This window comes from Carcharhinus amblyrhynchos, chromosome 13 (assembly GCF_965287045.1).
Source record: "Carcharhinus amblyrhynchos chromosome 13, sCarAmb.v2.hapA, whole genome shotgun sequence".
Lineage (NCBI taxonomy): Eukaryota > Metazoa > Chordata > Chondrichthyes > Carcharhiniformes > Carcharhinidae > Carcharhinus > Carcharhinus amblyrhynchos.
Window position 1 is genome coordinate 79,243,510 of NC_137336.1, and position 21,662 is coordinate 79,265,171.

Sequence of the window (21,662 nt, forward strand, 5' to 3'; positions counted from 1 at the left end):
GTGAACCCGACTTCTATTAAACGTTCAACTGTCTGGTACGATCAAATTGAGTGTTTGAAACTACAAATAGCACTGAAGAATCGGAAGATGAAGAAGATAGTGACCAAAAGGGTGGTGTTGTCTTATTAACGAGAGGTTTCACTCTTGTAATGAAGTTTTGGTTTTAGAGTTGTTTAATAGACTTGTATTAGACATGGCTGTACGTCTTCTATGTGTGGAATTGACTGGTTAAAATGTTACTTGGTCTCTTTAAATGCTGAAAATCTGGACAAAGTTAAAGAATTTGAAAGTTCCATAAGTTTCACCTAAGGAGATATTAATACCTTGAACTCACTGAAAAAGAGCGTCGACCCCTTGCAAAATTGCCAGAGCGAATGACATCATGAGCATAGACGTTGAGCCAAATGAGATAACTTTGCTCAAGTGACTCGAGTGTCAGCGGATTAATAGGGTAAATAAATAGGATTACGGGGAAGAGGAATGGGATTGTGTCCGGTGCAGACTGGATGGACCAAGTGGGTTATGAATCCTATGATTGGACGTGTAGGCGTTCGATGAAGAAAACACCCATGAAACTAAATATGAAAAATCTTAAGGCAACAGTTCTTCGAAAAGAAAAGTGGATTTACCATTTACACTGTCGGGACTCTATCGTCTTCCATTAATAAAACATTTTTTTTACGGATAAAGAGAGTAAGGAAGTATTGTCAGAATCCGGAAATTTGAATTCACTTGATTAAAAAGCTCATTGTTTTGAAACTGCATCGGCATGTTACGGTGCGGTGCTGTGGAAGAATTACAGTCAGGTCCCCGACCCATGCCGGGGACATTCCCTTGTTATGTTTAGATTGTATTGCACTGTAAAATCATTGTTGATCAAAGTTGGTAAATTGAAATGGTAGGTGGTTTTACAGCGACAATATCCTTGAAATAGTGCTCCAGAGGAGATATGGGTTCAAAATTCATCATACAGTCTGTGAAATTTGAGTCTGTGAATAGTTTGAGTTTCGACGTAAATGTCATCTCAATCCCGGTGGCATTATGTTTTGTTTTTGTCATTGCTAATGTATAGTTTGAATGGTCAGTTATAGCGTTGACTAATCACAAGCTTTTTGACGTAAAATTAGACTAGGACCTCGTATAAATCGACTCGTTGCTCAGTTCCACTGGAAAAATTTAACTAATTAGTTGGCGTCAGTTGTACAACAGCTTTGCATCACTACAGAAAAAAAGTATGAACTTAAATTAAATTTGGTCGCTATATATCGAATGTATTTTCTGCTGAAAGGAGCATAGGCTTCATGATTAATTTGGAAATCAGCTACGTTTTAATGTGGAAGGTTATAGAAACAGCTACCTGTCGCATGTTTTTCCGCCAGAATTGCTTTCAGCTTGGGCGTTAAGTCCCGTAGTTGGAGTAGTTGTCGCCAAAAACATCTTTCTCCATGAGTTCCGTTCAGGAGGAATAAATTCAAAAACACTTGAGAAGCCTCATTTAAACGATTTAATTCAGCAAGCATCCCGATTCTCTAAAACACAAACACAAACAGATTGATACAATCAATACGCATTTGCTCATTCTCCCTTTATTTCGGTATTCCGAAAAGGAACTTTCAACATGCTAATAATGAAATAATGAGTCGCCCAAAGAGGTAGAACAAATATCCACACCACCTTTTAGTCCAACCCCCACTCTTTCATCAACGCCTGCATAACAATGGGTGCTGGATAGCGGGGATATGGGGACATAAACAAAATGTTGTGGAATTGTGAATCTGTCTAGTTAGACGTTATGAATCGACAGTTCATCTCGAACTTCACTTGTGATTCGCCGAACAAAAATGCAAGTGTTCAGCCAATTTGATTCACTTGATATGATATCAGTTGATGCCTGAAAGCTCTGGATTTTTTTAAAAAATGAGTTCTGACAGCATTCCTGTTGTGGTATTGCTTTTTTTTTTCAGAGCTCCGCAGAATAAATTCACGCTGTTTCAGTAAACCTTCAACATGACATCTCATCTGCAAATTTACATAAAATGTATTTACACAAAAATAAGGTGAAAAGAAAACCTGACTTGCCGCGACTAACCTCTACACTCCTGGTCATGAGCAAAATACAGAAAATTTATTGTCAGTAATGTTCCCAATCAATCATCATACTTGCAAATGCGCAATTAACTTTCCGCAAAATCCACGTTGTTGCTGACCGGGAATTCAGCCGGAATGAAAAACACGCGCTGTATTCAAGAACTGAAGTTAGGGGCATTGCCTTTGAGACAAAGACAACTTTGCATCGAATAATGTAGGAATGGCTATAGGAAATAAAATTCGGCGTACATTATGGGGCGTTCTCGTTTGGCTTTATACTAAATTAAGGTTTTAAGTTTGCGAAGGCCAGTCAGCTTAACACTTGTGCATTGTTGGAGAATTTCCTCAAGGTAGGCTCTTAGGTCAACATTCTTCAACTGGCTTATAAATAACTACCACTCCATTCCACGATTAATGGTTTGAACATTAACGGGTTACTCAGTGGTGTTCTTTTCTATTCGTAAATACTCACATAAGGGAACATACAACAACCTATACTATTCATGTGCAGACATATTGGACAGCATTCAATGGTGTGCTGATATGTAGAACTTGAATACATAACACACAAGTGCTACAACAATGACCAATTGTCTCCAGAGAAATTGCTTAACATGACGTTTTCTGTTCATGCACTTTTTATGGCTGATGAGACCTCGACTCATATGTATTAACGATCACCAGTAATTTAACTGGATGTGCTACATAAAACTGTGGTGGTACGAATAGGTTCGCAAATGAAAACAAAAACAATGCAACGTGACTCAGACTCTGGCACCTCAAATTTAATTTAATATTTTCGAAAGGTAAATCAGGAATGTGGTTGAAAGCTTTGTTTATGTATAGCATATATATGTCGATGCTGTACAATTCATCTGCACCATAATCGTAAACATTCAACCCTTCCTCCGGCTGGCAATGCAGCAGAATGAACCATCAAAGTGATCCATGCAAAATCTCGCCAAGGTTTCTCCACCATCAACTATACAAATTGCCCCTTAAATTAGACCTCCCTCAACGTGGCACACATAAAATTCACTAAATTTGCACACCTTTAATGTGGAGCCCAAGAGGCGTACACAAAAGTCATAGGTAAAAGAAGGACTGGAATGAGGCGCTCACTGAATATTAAAATGGCAGCGCGGGCTTGTTGGGCCGAAGGGCCTGTTTCCTGTGCTGTGTTGTTCTTTGTACACTTCTACAATTACTATCTAGAATATGAAGCTCAGTATATATGTTTGCGAATACCACCACATGACAGTTACACACAGCAAACTATCTTGAAATAAATTTCTTATTCCTTAACCTTAGATGGTCAACGGTCCTCTAAATTCCTCCCGCAACAGACCATGGGGCATTTAAAGCAGGTGTTTTACAGTGGTTGAAACAGATGATTCACCGCAAGGTTCCCAATTTCATAAAGGGATGGACAATTAATTATGGCTTTGATGTAGTTGCGTGCAGACTACGAACGAATAATAATTGGGAACAATGCATATGCGAAACATGGTGCAAAATACGTTAAAAGAATGGCGAATGGTGCTCTGCAAATGGAAAGTATGTACCAATAGGGAGGGTAATGTAACGGACAAGACAATTTCGAAAATTTTTCTATTCAAGGAAATTCTTGAGCGTAAAATTATGCATTATTGGTTGATCATAGAAGTCATATATTAGAAGCATTACAACGTATTTTCAGTTGTTGTAACTGTGTAAGTTTTAAGCAAACAGGACTAAACAAATTGTGTAAAATTGGAATTGGGCGGCACTGTAGAATAGGCTGATCTTAGTTGGGAGAGAGGATAATAGATAGCATTTTGAGAAGTTCAGAGAGCACGAGAGAAGCTCTACCACAAACTAAACTGCCCTATGAGTGAAGAGAATTGTTTAGTCAGCTGAGGGTTATTGCAACTCAGACCTTCCATGAATAACTCATTGTTACGCAATTAGGTGTCATGTTTTAAAATCAATTCATTGCCAATCGCAGGTGCAATTATTTTACAAGAGGTGTATTAAAAGAACACTGCAGATGTGCCTTATGTCTGTAAAATAGCGATGTCCGAATCGACGCTGAAGATTAAATGGTCTACTCGACTTCACGATATTGCTACGTTGTACTTTAGGTGGTCAATCTACGCAATCATTTGGACGACATCTTAAAATGTTGATTATCGATCACGTGTGTTTCATACCTTAAGATCTGCACTCGAAAGAACACTTGCATTGTAGAGGGACTGACTAATATTCACGACGAACTGTTCAATCAACTGTTCAATTGTCTGGCGGTTGGAATATGTGGCATCGGTCATTTCAGTATCCGTCCAGCTTGCCAACGTTTGTGATAAGTCGGTATCTGCATTATCTGTCAAGGAGCAACGGAGATCAGGGTAAACAACAGGCTGTGCAATGAAAATCGTGTACCGTAATTACTGCCACATCATTACTAATGATCAGTTTCAACAGCTACGTAGTTAATGGAACATCAGAGGTGTGGCATGCTAAAATTATTCAGCCACTGTTTGCTAGTTGGCAGTCGTAGAATATTGATAGTGTATTTAGTAAATATATAAAACACAGAAATCCACATGTATGAATGACCGTCATGTGGCTGAAACTCCTTCCGTGGGATGTGGATCAGAAGATACAATACAATAAAGAGCAGAAAGTGGAGACAAGATTGAAGTGTATCATTATACGAAGATGATACAATACAGCTGTGAAATGTTCGCACGTTTAAATTTGTTTCTTCAAACGATACATTATTGATGAAATAGCAAGTCATTATATCTTTGATACAAAGCTGTATGGACCTGATGGTGATTGTTAATTTGTTTTTCTTTTTTTGTGGTAGACTGTGGATAGTTGTACCGTCAAAATTGGCATTGTTTAGTGGCCTGATCAAGGTTATAACTTGAAGTTTATAAATGCTTGGTTAAAGAGACAGTCAGTAGTTCTTGCCCAGGACATTAACCCGTGACTGATCGAGATGCTGATAGGAGATTTCAGGTTAAATGACTTGCCTTGGCATCTGTAGATGCCTTTGAACATTGTTTGCATGTAAGGCGCTTTCAATTATTTTCCCTGGAGCTCACAAACAGTCTTAGTACACTGGACATTATGCATACATGATTTTTTTTTCCCTCTCTGCATTTTGTTTCTTTTCAAGGAAAATGCACAATATGAATTGTATGAATTTTTTGTGTAAGTGCTAGGTACTGACATTTATATTGAAACCTCGACTATAAGGACAACATATTTTTGACCTATTTATTTCTGGTAATAACAAAAAAGGCCCAGTAACCGAAAAAAAAACATGCAAAAACATTTCAACAGCAGCTAACGCATATTACGCATATATACTGATGCACTATAGTGAATTCATCACAAAGATTAACAAGCTTATTCAGAGCCAGTGAAGTGAAGTGAAGAACTTTGCAAAGAGGTAAATTTGGAAGTTGCAGGGGAGGGACAGAAGTTCACGCCAATATGCACGATTTCTAAATGCCGGTAGGGCAAGATAAAAGTTTCTTAAAACAGTATTGCTGAAATAGAAATCGATTGTCCAACATAATATTCAGACACTCATCAGGACAGACTGAAAAACATGTCAAGCTTGATATGAACAGCATGTTTACACTGCCTTAGAAAGTATGTTGATTAATTAGCAGGTCGAATCTGATTGGTGGAATATTTGACAGAAAGTGCCTCGAATTAATTGACGACGACGTATGTGCTTATTTCAATGCTACATAATTTAATGCATTTTTCTTTTCATTAAGTGCGCGATTACCTGTGTATGTATATATGAACCAACTAGCAAATTGAGCCCAATTGCAAGTCAGTCTGATGCCATTCACCGCTAGTTAGTGTGATAATTAGCATAATCTGTATTGTTTGGGTGTCACTGTGTTTCTCCTTCTGTTCAGTACAGATGTTGTGTATTCTTATACACAAATATTCTTATACTTTCCAAATATTCTTATTTGGAACAGCCTATGGGGCGTGATGCTTGCTAACATCTGCCAACTGTTGGGATGTCTGTACTAAATCCCGCCTATGTCACTGGAATTGCGTTTCAGAAACCAAATTGCATGTCCAAAACATAGCATCCAATTAAGGGTCTAGTTTAATATCAATTGGATGCAATTTCAGATGGTAAGCTCAATATATCAACCATGAAGATATTTCACTATCCTCGGCAAACAGCCACGGGAGATATCAACCACAATTCTATTTTAACAAGTAACAAAAACAATCTTCAATAGGAGACGGAATGGCAAGAAAAGTAATTGTCTTCGTATAGGGCCTATCAAGGGACGTAGGGGAATGTTACCAATATATGACCTTATCCATCGAAAACAACAACAAAAAAATAAATTGATCATGCCCACCTAGACTAATCACACATTGATCATGCACCCCTTAAACAGTAGAAGCGATCGAAGACTTCACGTTTTTAGGCGTCCAGGTCACCAACAATAAGAACATAAGAACATAAGAAATAGGAGCAGGAGTAGGCCATCTAGCCCTTCGAGCCTGCCCCGCCATTCAATAAGATCATGGCTGATCTGTCGTGGCTCAGTTCCACTTTCCCGCCCGCTCCCCATAACCCTTAATCCCCTCTCTTATCAAGAACCCATCAACCCGCTTCTTAAAAATATTTAGCGAGGCAGCCTCCACCACTTCAACGGGCAGAGAATTCCAGAGATTCACCACCCTTTGAGTGTAGAAGTTCCTCCTCAACTCCGTTCTAAACCGCCTCCCCTTTATCTTGAGGCTGTGCCCTCTAGTCCTACTGTCTTTTTTGAGCGGGAAGAGTCTCTCCACCTCTATCCTATCCATCCCATTCATCATCTTATACGTCTCAATGAGATCTCCCCTCATTCTTCTAAACTCTAACGAGTACAAGCCTAGTTTATTCAGCCTCTCCTCATAGCTCAATCCCCTCAACTCCGGTATCAGCCTAGTAAACTTCCTCTGCACTCCCTCCAGGGCCAAAATATCCTTGCGCAGGTGCGGCGCCCAAAACTGCACACAGTACTCCAGCTGCGGCCTCACCAATGCTCTATACAGCTGCAGCAAGACCTCCCTACTTTTATATTCAATCCCCCTCGCGATGAAGGCCAGCATCCCATTCGCCTTCCTGACCACCTGCTGCACCTGCAAGCTGGGTTTTTGCGACTCATGCACAAGGACCCCGAGGTCCCTCTGCACCGTCGCCTGCTGCAGTTTTTCGCCTCGTAAGTAATAGTAAGTAAGTAACAATGTTTCCTGGTCCTTCTCCATGCCTACACCATAGTAAAGAAAGCCGACCAACGCCTCTACTGTTCCAGGAAACGAAGGAAATTTGTCATGTCCGCTACAATTCTCAACAAATTCCATAGATTCACCGTATAAAACATTATTTCTGGTTTTATCATAGCTTGTTCTGGCTCCTGCTCTGTCCAATGACACAAGAAACTACAAACGGTCGTGAATGAACCCCGTCTATCAGTCAATCCAGCCTCCTATCCATTGACATTGTCTATACTTCCCGCTGCCTAGAGAGAATAAAAAAAGCCATGCATCATCAAATATCCCATGCACCTCGGACATATTCTCTTCCACATTCTTCCGTCGGGAAAAATATACTGAAGTTTGAGATCACAGGTACCAATCGACTCGAAAACAGCTTCCTCCCCACTACAATCAGACTTCTGAATGCACCTGCCTCTCATAAAACTGATCTATCTCTTCCCCTATCTATGACTGTAACACTACATTCTTTGCTCTTTCCCTTTATTCTCTGTTCGGCATGCTCTGGCTGCATCGTGCAGAAGAAACAATATTTTTAACCATACACTAATAATAAATCGAATCATAAGAACATAATAAATAGAAGCAAGAGTAGGCCATTTAGCCCCTCGAGCCTGCCCTGCCACCCAGCACGACCACGGCTGATCTGAAGTGAATCAGTTCCACTTTCCCGCTTTGTCCCCATAACCCTTAATTCCCTTGTCTATCAGAAATCTGTCTACCCGTGACTTAAATATATTCAATGAGGTATCCTCCACCACTTCAATCGGCAGAGAATTCCAGAGATTCCCCACCCTTTGAGTGAAGAAATTCGTCCTCAACTCCGCTCTAAACTGTCCCCCCTTCCCCTTATTTTGAGGCTGTGCCCGCTCGTTATGTTATTCTTTCTAAGCGGGAAGAATCTCTCTACCTCTGCCCTATCTAGCCCCTTCATTATCTTGTAAGTCTCTGTAAGATCCCCCCTCAGCCTTCTAAACTCTAACGAATACAGACCCAGTCTATTCAATGTCTCTTCATAAGCTAACCCCCTTATCTCTGGTATCAGCCTGGTGAACCTTCTCTGTACTCCCTCCAAGGCCAATATATCATTTCGCAAATACGGGAACCAAAACTGCACACAGTACTCCAGCTGCGGCCTCACCAGTACCCTGTACAGTTGCAGCAAGACCTGCCTGCTTTTATATTCTACGCCCCTCGCTAAAAAGGCCAACATTCCATTCGTCTTCTTGATCACCTGCTGCACCTGAAGACTGGGTTTTTGTGATTCGTGCACAAGGACCCCCAGATCCCTCTGCAAATCAAAACAAATTACAGCAAATTTAGGAATAAGTCTCGCCTCATTTCAATCAGTAAAGTGCAATGGCAAATTTCGTAACTGTGCGAATTTGGCATGCAATGTGTTAGTGAGCATAAGCTTTCACTGAGAAGGTTGCACAGGAAGTAGGTGCTGTCCAGAACAAAGCAAATGTTACAGAGAGTGAACCAAGATGATTTGTCAACCTGCACGCAATGCTAAAAAGGAAATAATTTGTATTTGTATTCGAGTCAAGTCCCGTCATATATTTAATAAATACATAAAACTTAATGAAAATTTCCCGGCTTAATTCAACGAACTGCCTTCTATTGAATAAATGACTAAAATCTCAAATGAAAACGATTAATATTTAAGTTCAAATTGTACCTAAAATTTACAGTAAATTAAATAGAGGATATTAAGCCGATCACAGGCACAGAAGATAGGTTAACTCGCATATAGTTTCGGCAGTTTTGCCCCAGCACCGCCCCCCAACCCACCCCCACCCCCCGCCCCTGCTTGATTAAAGAAATACGTTATTGAACATAGAACATAGAAGACTACAGCACAAACAGGCCCTTCGGCCCACAAGTTGCACGGATCATACCCCTACCTACCAGGCCTATCTATAGCCCTCAATCCCATTAAGTCCCATGTACTCATCCAGAAGTCTCTTAAAAGACTCCAGCGAGTTCGCCTCCACCACCACCGACAGCAGCCGAATCCACTCACTCATCACCCTCTGAGTGAAAAACTTACACCTAACATCTTCTCCGTACCTACTCCCCAGCACCTTAAACCTGTGTCATCTCGTAGCGAACATTTCAGCCCTGGGAAATAGCCTCTGAGAATCCACTCATCAATACCTCTCAACACCTTATAAACCTCTATCAGGTCATCCTCATCCTTCGTCTCTCCAGGGAGAAAAGACCTAGCTCCCTCAACCTATCGTCATAAGGCATGCCGCCCAATCCAGGCAACATCCTTGTAAAACACCTTTGCACTCTTTCAATAGCTTCCACATCCTTCTTGTATTTGCATTGAAATCATTTGAAAACAAAAAAAAACTGCAATAATGTCTGAGGCTCATTGTGAAATTGTTGTCATTGTCGGAGACAAGCAGTGAGCAGATAAAGGAGCAGAATCATACAACAAGGCAAATAAGTCACAAAGAGTGCAGCTGCATTATGTTTCAGGACAGGAAGTCTAGGCGGGATGGTCTCTAACACTGGGATTTTGTTGTTAAAACAGATGAGTTGGGGGCAAAGATGGACACTTGAAAATGTGATACAGTCGCATCTCAGAGACATGGTTGAAGGAAGGACAAGGTTGGCAACTCAAAATTCCGGGATATAGAATCTTCAGTCTAGACAGAGAAGGAGGTAAACGAGGAGGATACATTGCATCATTAGTTCAGGAGTCAGTGTCTGCATTAAGGAGAGATTTTGCCTTCGAGGGAGCATCACATGGAGTTTTCTGCGAAGAGGTTACGAATAAAAAGGGGACTAACACAATGCTACGTGTTCATTATAGACACACAGATAGTCAGAGGGCTATTGGGGAGCAAACATGTGCTAAATTTGGTTAGGTGTGTACAAACAAAAATAGATTTATTATGTTTGGTGATTTGAGCGTTCCAAACCAGAACTGTGATATACATAAAATATCGACTAGGATGGTGCAGGTTTCTCGAAATATGCCCTGAAGATATGTTTAGATCAATATGTAGAGTGTGCAATAAGAGTGGGGCTCTGCTGGGCCTTATTGTGGGGATGGAAACTGGACAGCTGGTTGAACATAAGAACTTAAGAGCATAAGTGCTAGAAACAGACGTAGGCCACCTGGCCGCTCAAACCTGCTCCACCATTCAATAAAATAATGGCTTATCTTTTTTGTGGACTCAGCTCCACTTATCCATCCGCTCATCATAACCCTTAATTCCCTTATCCTTCAACAATTTATCGATCCCTTCCTTAAAAATAACATTTAATGAGGTAGCCTCAACTGCTTCACTGGGCAGGGAATTCCACGGATTCACAACGGTGTGACGAACCTCTTCCTCAACTCAGTCCTAAATCTGTTCCCCTTATTTTGAGGCTATGCCCCTGGTTCTAGTTTCACTCACCAGTGGGAACAATCTTACCTGTTCCTTTCATAATCTTATAAATTTCTATAAGATCTTCTCTCATTCTTCTGAATTCCAATGACTATAGCCCCAGCACACTCAAGTCTCTCCTCATAAGCGAACACTCTCAACCCTTGAATCAACCGAGTGAATCACTTCTGCACCGCCTCCAGTGACAGCACATCCTTTCTCAAGTAAGGGGACTAAAACTGTACACTTTATTCCAGGTGTAGCCTCACCAGCACCTTATACAACCATAACATAATCTCACCGTTTATAAGCTCTATCCCTCTAGTAATGAAGGAAAACAAAATCTATTTGCCTTCTTAATTTCCTGCTCTGCCTGCAAGCCAACTCCTTGAGATTCCTGCACAAGGACACCCAGGTCCTTCTGCTGGTGGAGTGGGGCTGGTGAAGTGGGGTTGGGGTGGTGGTGGGGGAGCATTTCAGTGATAGCAAATAACATAGTACAACTTTAACTTGTTATGGACAAGGAATTAGACAAGCTGCCAAAAAAAAATTGGGTAGAGCAGATTTTAGTAAACGAAACTGAATCTGGCCAAGGTGGACTGAGAGAAGCTTCAAATGGGGAAAAAAAATCTACTGAAGAGCAGTGGGGAGCATTGAAGAAAAAACAGATGGGGAGATTCCGAGCACAACATGTCCTGTGAACTGATAAGTAGGAATAAGAAGCTCAGGGAACCCTGGGTGGCCAGAAATATTCAGGGGGCAAATCAGTGATGATATTAGTGAGGTGTAACAAGTGCAGGGTGGAGTTCTAGACAACAATTATGAATTCAAAGCGGGGACATAAGAAAAATGTGACTGGTAATAGCAGGGACTATCCCAAAACAGTCTATTAGTATATCAATGGGACGACAATAAATAGAAAGGAAAAGATAAGGCCCACGAGGGACCAACGGAGCAATCTGATGTTGAGCCACAGGACATTGATAGCGTGTTGAATGAATAATTCACATCCATCTTCACCCAAAAGAATAGGGACGAAGGCATGAAATTCAGGGAGAGAAAATATGACGTTGTTCTGCAAATTGACAGAGGGAAGATCAAGGTATTGGATGTATTAGCAGCCTTAAAAGCAGACAAATTTCCAGGTGCAGATGGATTGTGACCTAGGCTGCTGCGGAAGATAAGGGACGAGGTTGCTGGGACACTGATGCAGATTTGTAAATCCTGTCTGGCCCGGGTTGGGTGTCAAGTGTGGCGGATGGTTGGGCGGGGGGGGGGGGGGGGGGGGGGGGGCTTCGGAGTCGGGGGAGGGTCGTTGTGAGATGATTGAAGTACAGATAATGTGCTGCCACCTTTTAAGCAGGACTGCAGAGATAAATCAGGGAATTGCAGACCAGTGTGTTAAACATCATTGGTAAGGAAACGATTGTAGAAAGCTCTGAAGGAGAGCATATATTTCTGATTGGAGAGGCAATGCTTGATCACGGTTAGTCAGTATTTCTTGATCAGAGGAAGGTCATGCCCAATGGATTTATTTTTTTTTGAGAAATTGACCATGTTTATAGATGAGGACAGTTCATCAGATGTAGCCTATGTGGATTTCAGCCAATTTTCGGACAAAGTCTGACATGGGAAACTTGTAAAGAGGGTAACATCAGATGCAACACAGAGTAACTTGATACAGTGGGTTCAAAATTAGAGCAGTTGTAGGATTAGAGAGTGACTGAAAAGCAGTGTCCAGTTGACTACTGCAGAGATCGGTTATTATTCTTTGATAGAAAAGACATAGATTACTATAACGGGGTGCAGAGTAGAACAAGTAAATCTGCGGATGACACAGCATTTGGACGGGTGTTTAAGGATAAGGTGGAATGTCGTGGATTATGTAAAAATATAGACGGAATGGTAGATGAGTGACATCTGCACTTTCACCTTGAAAAGGGTGATGTGGTACACTTTGGAAGGACTAACTTAAGAAAGAACATTCAATGAATGGTGGGACATGAGTATTTTATGTGGAATATAAAAGTCCTTGGCGTGTTTATTCACAGATCTCTGACACAGAAGGGCATGTTAGAAGTGTGGAGAAAAAAAGGCATTCAAAAACTCTTACCTTTAATAATTGAGGCTTATATTACACAAGCAGCGAAGTCATGTTGGAGTTTTACTGAACTTTGCTAAGGCCACAGCTAGGGTGTGGTGTTCAGTTCTGGTCGGCATGTTAAAGGATGAATGTGACTGCACAAGAGGTGGTACAGAGGAGATTCACTGGAGTGCTGCCGGGAATGGATCATTTAAATAATGAAGAGAGGTTGCACAGGCCTGTGTTGTTTACGTTGGAACAGATATAACGGAGGGGGTGACCTGGTAAAGATATTCAAGTTTTTGAGTGACATGGACAGAATTGACTGGAAGCAGCTGTTCCCGTTCGTTGGAGGGACAGTCATGAGGGGACATCAGTTCAAGGTGCGGGCAGGATATTTAGGATAGAGGTGAGGGAAAATCTTGTTACCCAGAGGTTGCCGCTGCCTGAGAAGCTGGTAGAGAAGGGTGTCTCACATCCCTTAAAAATAAACTGGATAAGCACTTGGCACATCATTACTTTCACGGTATGGACCAAGTGCTGGCAGATGGGATTAGGTGGAAGTTCAGCTGTCTCTAATGTTTTGGTGCGGATTCAATGGGCCGAAAGACCTCTTCTGCACTATAGGGTTCTATTTTTCTATGAATAATGCAAGTAGACGCACAGCTAAAACCTTAATTATATGCATTGGCGATTACAGGTGTTTAGATATTGCCAGATGATTTACGCGTTTCATAGCTTATTAGAGCTGTGTCAAATATATAAGGTACTCAGTTTTAAATTTGGATTTCAGCACCCGTTCGGGATCCTGTCTCCTATATTCTATTTTAATTGTTTATTCGTTTACAGAATGTGTGCATCGCTGAATAGGTCAGCATTTACTGTTGATACCCAATTGTCCTATAAAAGTTCACTGACTAACACCAGTAATAATCAAATCGTTTTGTTATTATTATTTTCGCAAGAACATCGGCAGCTTGTAAGGTTGTTTATTATTGACAGTTCTACATCATAACTGATGTATAGTTCATTTGCAATGTCCGATCATTTAAGATTTTATAATATCTTGGAATTAGGCAAGACATTTTTTTTCTGACGTTTCATAGCTGGTCGGAAATGCATCAGTTGTATTTGGTGCTTCACAGCGTAAGATAAACTTCTCAGAATGTTGTTTCCCATTCCAACAAGATCCTGAGGAATGGGTTCGCATTTTATTTCAGCGCATCAGATTCAATCAATAAATTTTGCGTTTAGTTTGAATGTTTTCACCTTAAAGTAGTTCTATTGTCAGGCCTGCAATTGTCCTCAAAGTGGAAGGAAATCATGCGATATCTATTTGTATTCCGTTGTGTACTTTTATATATATTCAATTCTCCCTGATGGCATTTGATATTTATGGGCCATCATGATCAAACCGAAATGTTTTGGAGCAGCATGCATATGCATGATATTTAAATGCTCACAAATCAGATACATTTTTGCAAATGTGGAATTGGAAATCCATACATTCATGGAGTTGCAGAAAGTATTAGAATGCAATCATTGGCCTTACGGCTCTCATCCCAATTTTGCCAAGGGCGTCTGATATTTCAGTGAATCAGAATTTCGGGCTAAGAGCATACGAATGACCAGCCATGTGACAAACAGCCAGCTTTTTATTCCCGTATGGCGAGAAAAATATGAAATTTATGATTGTTATATACATGTTTTTACAACTAGTTTCACTCTTGATTGGCATTGTTCCTTTTGCGAATATGCGTATGGGATTTATTGAAGCAATGCGATCACATTAAAACAATTGATTCCAATATGAAAATGTCATATATTTACAGCAAATTTGGGAAAGTGCAGAAAAAAAATCAAGCCGGTCAGAATGTAGTTCCATTGGAGATAGGCCGTGGCAGATGGGATGTAACGGATTCTCCTCGAAGGGCAAGTCGAGCTTCACTTTTTAGATGCTTAATTATTTACATTTTTGTCCATCCCACTCGAATTGTTGCACGAAATGTCAACAATCCTGCGACCATCCACGTTGCACTATCCCATGCATGCATTCAATTTATGTAAGATTTTACGTGAATTGTGACGAGCAATGTGTACAAACAGTATAGGACTTTGCGGATTTAGTCTAAATTGTCGGTAATGACATTATATTCCACATATGTGTTTTGATATGTTATTTTTGTAATTTTGCAGATAAAATAAAATTGCTTGGTGTCTTCGGCATAGTCGCTGAAAACACATTCAAAGTAAGAGAAAATGTACTGAATCCTCAATGTCCAGCAGACATTTAGTCCAAAGAAACAAATGGAGCTGTGATTAAATTGCTGGGAATAGCAATCAAATATTTTGCACCACAATGCCGATAGGCAAAAAACAGCATAACCTTCAACGTGAAATAATTTTCCTTGAATAAATAATGATTTCGTATTTTTTTAATTTCTGAATTTCAGGATTGGTATCAATGGGTGCTGTTCTGATTGGCGGTTGGTGACTAGTGGAGTGCCGCAGGGATCAGTGCTGGGGCCTCAGCTATTTACCATTTATATAGATGATCTGGAGGAGGGGGCTGAGTGTAGGGTGTCGAAATTTGCTGATGACACGAAGATGAGTGGAAAAGCAAATTGCACGGAGGGTGTGGAAAGTCTACAGAAGGATCTGGATCGGCTGACCGAGTGGGCGAGGACCTGGCAGATGGAGTATAATGTTAGCAAGTGTGAGGTTATCCACTTTGGCAGAAACAATAGTAGGAGAGATTACTATTTAAAGGGCGAAAAACTGCAGCATGCTACAGTGCAGAGGGATCCGGAGGTCCTCGTGCATGAGTCGCATAAACCCAGTCTGCAGGTGCAGCAGATAATCAAGAAGACGAATGGTATGCTGGCCTTTATAGCGAGGGGGATAGAATATAAAAGCAGAAGTCTTGCTGCCACTGTACAGGGTACTGGTGAGGCCGCAGCTGGAATATTGTGTGCAGTTTTGGTCGCCGCACTTGCGCAAGGATGTTTTGGCCTTGGAGGGAGGGCAGAGGATGTTCACTCGGCTGATACCGCAGATGAGGGGGTTGGACTATGAAGATAGACTAAATAGACTTGGTCTGTGCTCGTTGGGGTTTAGAAGGATGAGGGGGGATCTTATAGAGACATATAAGATAATGAAAGGGATGGATAGAATAGAGGTAGAGAGATTCTTCCCGCTTAGAAAGGATAGCAGGACTAGAGGGCACAGCCTCAAGATAAGGGGAGGGGCGGGAGTTTAGATCGGAGTTGAGGAGGAACTTCTTCACTCAAAGGGTGGTGAATGTTTGGAATTCTCTGTCCATTGAAGTGGTGGAGGCTACCTCGCTCAATATATTTAAGTCACGGGTAGATAGGTTTTTGACAGACAAGGGAATTAAGGGTTATGGGGAGAAAGCGGGAAAGTAGAACTGATCCACTTCAGATCAGCCACGATCTTATTGAATGGCGGGGCAGGCTCGAAGGGCTAGATGGCCTACTCCTGCCCCTATTTCTTATGTTCTTATGAATTTCAATTTCTTCAAGATATTTTTCAATGGGCTTACCTTGTCGATTTATTGTTACATCCGGGAAGCGTCCCTCTATCATTCCTAACGTCCCATTTAGCTTAGATGTTGCAATCGGCTGTTGAAATAATATTATCCAGATGATTCTTTCTTCTCGAGATCCCTTTTCTAGCACGTTGTCGAAAATCATTTGTGATGCATCTTTTGTACGATTATTTTCAACCAGCGTTTTGATTCTCTTAAAAAAAGTGTAATAATATTGAAACAATTGTTAATTATACTCGACAGATCATTTTCCAAACTTTCTTATGCTTTATTATTGTGATGAGAAACATAATTTAGAATACGGGGTCAATACTAAAAATAAGTGCATTTTCAAATGCTATGACATAAAACGAAATTTAGTTTCGAAAATAAAAGCTTGCTTCTATTTATCAGCTCGGCGCAAATGACCCAGAGCTGCAGTTATCATGCCATGAAACGACACAGAGAACCACTGCAATATCTAAAAAAAAACAACGTTTATTCAAACAAGTAGTTTCAAGGCACATACTAAGGCAATACTTGGTGAAAGCATCCTAAGGTTTTTACCGCGACAGTTTTAGAGAATTTAACAAGGTGGTTAAAAGGCGAATTCTAACTTTCTCAAAGTGCTGAACAGGCCAGAGAGATGAAAAGGAGCAATCTGATCCATTTAAAATATTATCCCATTTTATTTGATATTATGACCATTTGCTTCTACCAAATTTAGTAAAAAAAAATCACAAAAGCTCGCCTATAAGAAATGTTTTGCTTGATGTGTGCTTTAACAGTAAACCTCCTTCGAATTGTCTTCGTAGAAGTAACTCGAAATTACTAAAGTTATTTGCTGAAATAAGGTCCTATATTGTCAAAATAATTCGAAATGGTGCTGCTGGTCTCTTGCCATCATATAATTTACATATTTCCTGGAAACAATCGTTTGATTCCTCTTCTAACCTGCAAGCACATAGCTGATTGTCCCTATATTTCGGCACTAAAATTGTCATCCCGTATTTTATTAGGAAGGAGAAGGGCTATTCTAAAAACACTCAAATTGCTTTCTCTGCCACCTGAATTTGTACCTTCCAATGTATCCTATTTCTATCATTAATTGTGCCATTTCTGAATACCCTTACATCACATATTGTCAACTATTCCATATACTTGACAAACCATTGTATTTTTTTCCCCAGATTGTCATTCTGAATTAACAGTATTAATTCTCTGGACCTTTTTTAAATTCACATTTTTTTTTTACGACCCTGAAGTGTTTAATTCAATTCAGACCTGGTTATGGTATGTTATTCCCTCCCCCACGCCCCATAATTCTAACGATCACTCCCTCTTTCCATTTCAGTATCTCAATTTCAATTAGATGGGGGTTACATTTACAAATTTACACACTGCCTACAATGTGATGATACTGTGCTATTGATATGTGTTATGTTACTTTTTTAATATCCTGTTTTAGGATTAATTTATTTTTACTTTTGTTTTCGACGGGGAGTCAGTATGCCTGGACGCAATACATTATTCATTGTAGCTGTGTGGTGTTTGCAACGATTTCCGTTTATTTTAAAGCAGTGTAAATGGGTTTACATTTGCATCCACATGCGATGATATGGCTAACTGGAGGAGCCAACTATGTAGTGGAGGCACAAAGTTTAGTTTCCATTGTTGGGATTAGTTTGAGAATGTCTGCACTCTTACCCCGCAAAAATCTCACTTCAACCTCGCAGCTGGGAACACAATTCAAAGCAAGTCAAAGAGCTGCATTTACAATAGATCTTGAGTCTAAGAGAAATGTTCTTTATATAGAGCTGAACTTGTGATACATTAGAAAGTAGACTTGTTGTTTCATATTTGAATGTGGTTCAACTGTTAACATTGAACTGCTTTATTTTGTTGGGGTTATGATTAAATTGTTTGGTGATTGAAGCTTGCTTTGAGAAAACATGCCTTATTCATTAGTGGAAGTGAAGCATCGTTTCCTCACATTTATGCTTAAATTGGTAAAAAAAAAAGATATTTGGATATAGTTTTGAGTTCCTCATCTAACTTCTGGTTCTGTACTGGAATCCTAACGTTATCATGATGCAACTCGCTTTTCTATGAAACTCAGATGACTAACTTCCCTAATTTTTCCTGCATCACATCCTGGCAGCTAAATGGGCGACGTAAATGTATCCCCCCAGTTCATCTCTATCACGATATTATATCTACTGGTTCAGATGTTATGTCAGCCTATTAACTGCAACAATTGATAAATACTGTTCAAAATCTGTGTTCGCAAAACCATCTGCATTCAGAAAATGTTTTGTTTTATTCATCAAAGTTCGAACATGTGAACTGCACAGAAGATACACAGACAAGTGGAAATCACAGATATGAACCTTTCTATTTTTAAGCTATCCATTATGGTATTTTGACAAGAAAGTAGAATGTATACGGTGCCACCATCTTTAATTGTGTTACTCAGTTGTTGATTGTAATGGAGGAAAACCTGGAAATTGTTTGGCATTATGGAAATATTTTGCACAATCTTTGGGTTGTTTCAATCTTGCTAGATTTAGGTGATGCTCGTGCCCATGTACATTGTTTGAGATTGAAAATTAACGAATGATTCTAGTTACTTTGAAATCTGTTGGTATTAGACGTAATGGTAAGGAACTAAATTCAGGCAGCCATGCTGCGATGTGCTGAAGGTTAAATGAATTTCAAGCAAGCTCAGCAAATTTATCAATGATATTTAGAAGAATAGAGGTATATTCCTCGATTCCACTAAATAATTCAAGACTCTGGTCTGTGTCATGAGCTGTACATGTCTGCTTTGAAGGGTTTATAGTCAGAAGCACATAAAACTATTGGCGTGGTAAGTTGAATATTTTGAAAACTTGCTGGTTTACTTTGTTCCTGTTACGTTCGATATGCTTCCACGTTTGTTTGTGTTTGTTCCTCCCCCTCCTTCTCCCCCTCATCATCTTCATCATCCTTCTTCTTCTTCCTCTTTTTCATATTACTAATAGAAGTAGTAATCGCAATGACATAGCTTATTTGCTGAGGACGATAATTGTTTCAGTGTTCCCTTCAAGCAGTTTTGGTGTTTTACCTGTTGCAACCCTAGAAGTTGAATTTATTTTCCCATGTAATATTTTTTGCTTTCAGTGTTTGAAATCTGTGGCACATCACACTGCCACAGAATGGGGCGCCATTTTTTTTGTCTGAAATACCTTTTCACATTAAATTAGCAGTGGTAATTAGTGTGTATGTCATAGGATTTAGAGTATCAGAACATTTCATGAAAGTAATGAAAGTGAATATCAATGGAAGATGCTCAGGTTTTAGTTTGCTGGAAACGATGTTCACGTGATGCACGTGATGAGAATGCTGCATGCAAAAGTATATTTGTTTAAGATAAGAACATAAGAACATAAGAAATAGGAGCAGGAGTAGGCCATCTAGCCCTTCGAGCCTGCCCGGCCATTAAATAAGATCATGGCTGATCTGTCGCTGCTCAGTTCCACTTTCCCGCTTTCTCCCCATAACCCTTAATCCCCTCTCTTATCAAAAACCCATCAACCCGCGTCTTAAAAATATTTAGCGAGGCAGTCTAGTGTTTCGCAGGCCACTGCCTAAATTTTAATTTCTAGTCTATAAATAATAACAGCTGTTAGAATAAACTGTTTTCTTGGCTGTTTGAATCTACATGTGCAATCTTTTGTACTTTGTGCCTTGTTTAAAATCCATAATCAATAACATACATGAGAAATTAAGTGAAAAAAATTGTCTATGAGCCAGAAGTTTGCATTAGCAAGGTATTTAATAAAACAGCCTATGTAGGAAAAATACAGTTGGTCCTCACACTTGGAAAAATAGATGTCCGAAGTAACTCAGCAATAGGGTTTAACTTCGAAGAGCCAATACAGAAACAACAAGTAAGACACATTGTTCGTGTGATTTTACAATGTGGCTTTATCAGACGGAGATAGGATTTCATGCAGCGTCTATCATATTGAAAAGGAAAGGATGCGTTGCTGTCTGGCTGGAGCCGTTTGAAAAGAACATGAAGAGCCAGTCTTCAGTGAAAAAAAAAGGGATTGCTGAGAATACAGAAAACAAAACATGTACTGAACGCTCCTGAGTCACGAGTGCCTATCACAGATCGAAGGTAAAATACGAGCCAAGCATCCATTCGACGAAAACGATAAATTATGCAGTTCATATGCCGAACCTTTGTAGTAATTTGTACAAGCGAATAAAACTGCAAACAAGTTGATTATGGCAGCTTTTATCAGCAAAATATCAAGTACAGCCTTCAGTTTCCTCCGGAGTTATTTCATCCAGCAAAGCTATCTATCTATATATAGATACGAGATGGTTGAAGACCATTACTCTACAAAGCGATTGATTATCGTGATGTGCTTCATCTTCTGCTGACGGAATCAAGTGCGAGCAAAGCCATTGTTCGTCTCACAGCAACGGTTAGAAGTCTGTCACAACATGGTGATTTTGGTGAACCATTGCAAGATCCTTCTCTAGATTGTTTATGTGGATTCAAGATGAGTCTATTCAGCGAAGATTGCTTATTGAACACGACTTTAATTGAAATATAGCTATAGAAATCCCGTGCCGATAGTACTGGCTGCAAAATCGGCTTCACATTTTGAGCAGAGCGTAATAAGTCAAAATGGGCCTTTCAGTGATTTACCTTTGGAGGAAAGATAGACATTGCAAGAACAGTAAGAAAATGGGTCACATTATAAATGCTTGCTGGGCTTTTGTTAGGGAGGACGGGCACAGCTGTGAGCACGATTGACTCAGAGCGGCATGGAGTCAGATTCGTTCTGGCATTTGGTGAATGCCTGTATGAAATTTGCACACTTTCTCCCCGTCTGCCTTGGTTTTCTCTGGGTGCTGCAGTTCCCTCCTGCAGACCAAATATGTTCACGTTAGGTGCTTTAGCCAAGGGAAATTGCATTCCCCCCCCCCCCACCCTCACCAATGATGTTTCAGTTAGGTAGATTAGCCGGGGTAAATATGCAGGTTTAAGGCGATAGCGCGCAATGGATGGCTTCCATACAATGTTCACTTGAAGTGACGTATAGATTCAACGGGCTAAATGACCTTTGCACCGCATGGATTTTGTGGTTATATAGATCTACTTCCAATGAAAATAATATTCAGAAGCAGAATCTGGGTACCTCATGAATTAGGTATATTCGCTCTCTACAAATAAGTTTACAACAGTTATGAATATAATTCA

General features: G+C 40.1%; 1 protein-coding gene across 1 annotated transcript; it reads right to left on the minus strand.

The window, feature by feature from the left end:
* Positions 1 to 1,184: 1,184 nt before the first annotated feature.
* LOC145351374 (uncharacterized) lies at positions 1,185 to 20,861 on the minus strand. Its single transcript, XM_080200986.1, has 5 exons — positions 20,838 to 20,861; positions 16,418 to 16,616; positions 4,281 to 4,450; positions 1,358 to 1,529; positions 1,185 to 1,219 (listed from the first exon to the last, which is right to left on the minus strand). Exons 1-5 carry the CDS (start codon positions 20,859 to 20,861, stop codon positions 1,185 to 1,187), a joined length of 600 nt encoding a protein of 199 aa, XP_080057112.1.
* Positions 20,862 to 21,662: the final 801 nt, after the last annotated feature.

Coding starts and splice junctions, on each gene's coding strand:
- LOC145351374 (XM_080200986.1), bottom strand. CDS start 20,861: ATGGCTTTGCTCGCACTTGATTCC. Junction 16,617..20,837: donor CTTTGCTCGCACTTGATTCC/GTCAGCAGAAGA, acceptor ACTTTTTTTAAG/AGAATCAAAACGCTGGTTGA. Junction 1,220..1,357: donor GGCGGAAAAACATGCGACAG/GTAGCTGTTTCT, acceptor TTTTTTCTGTAG/TGATGCAAAGCTGTTGTACA.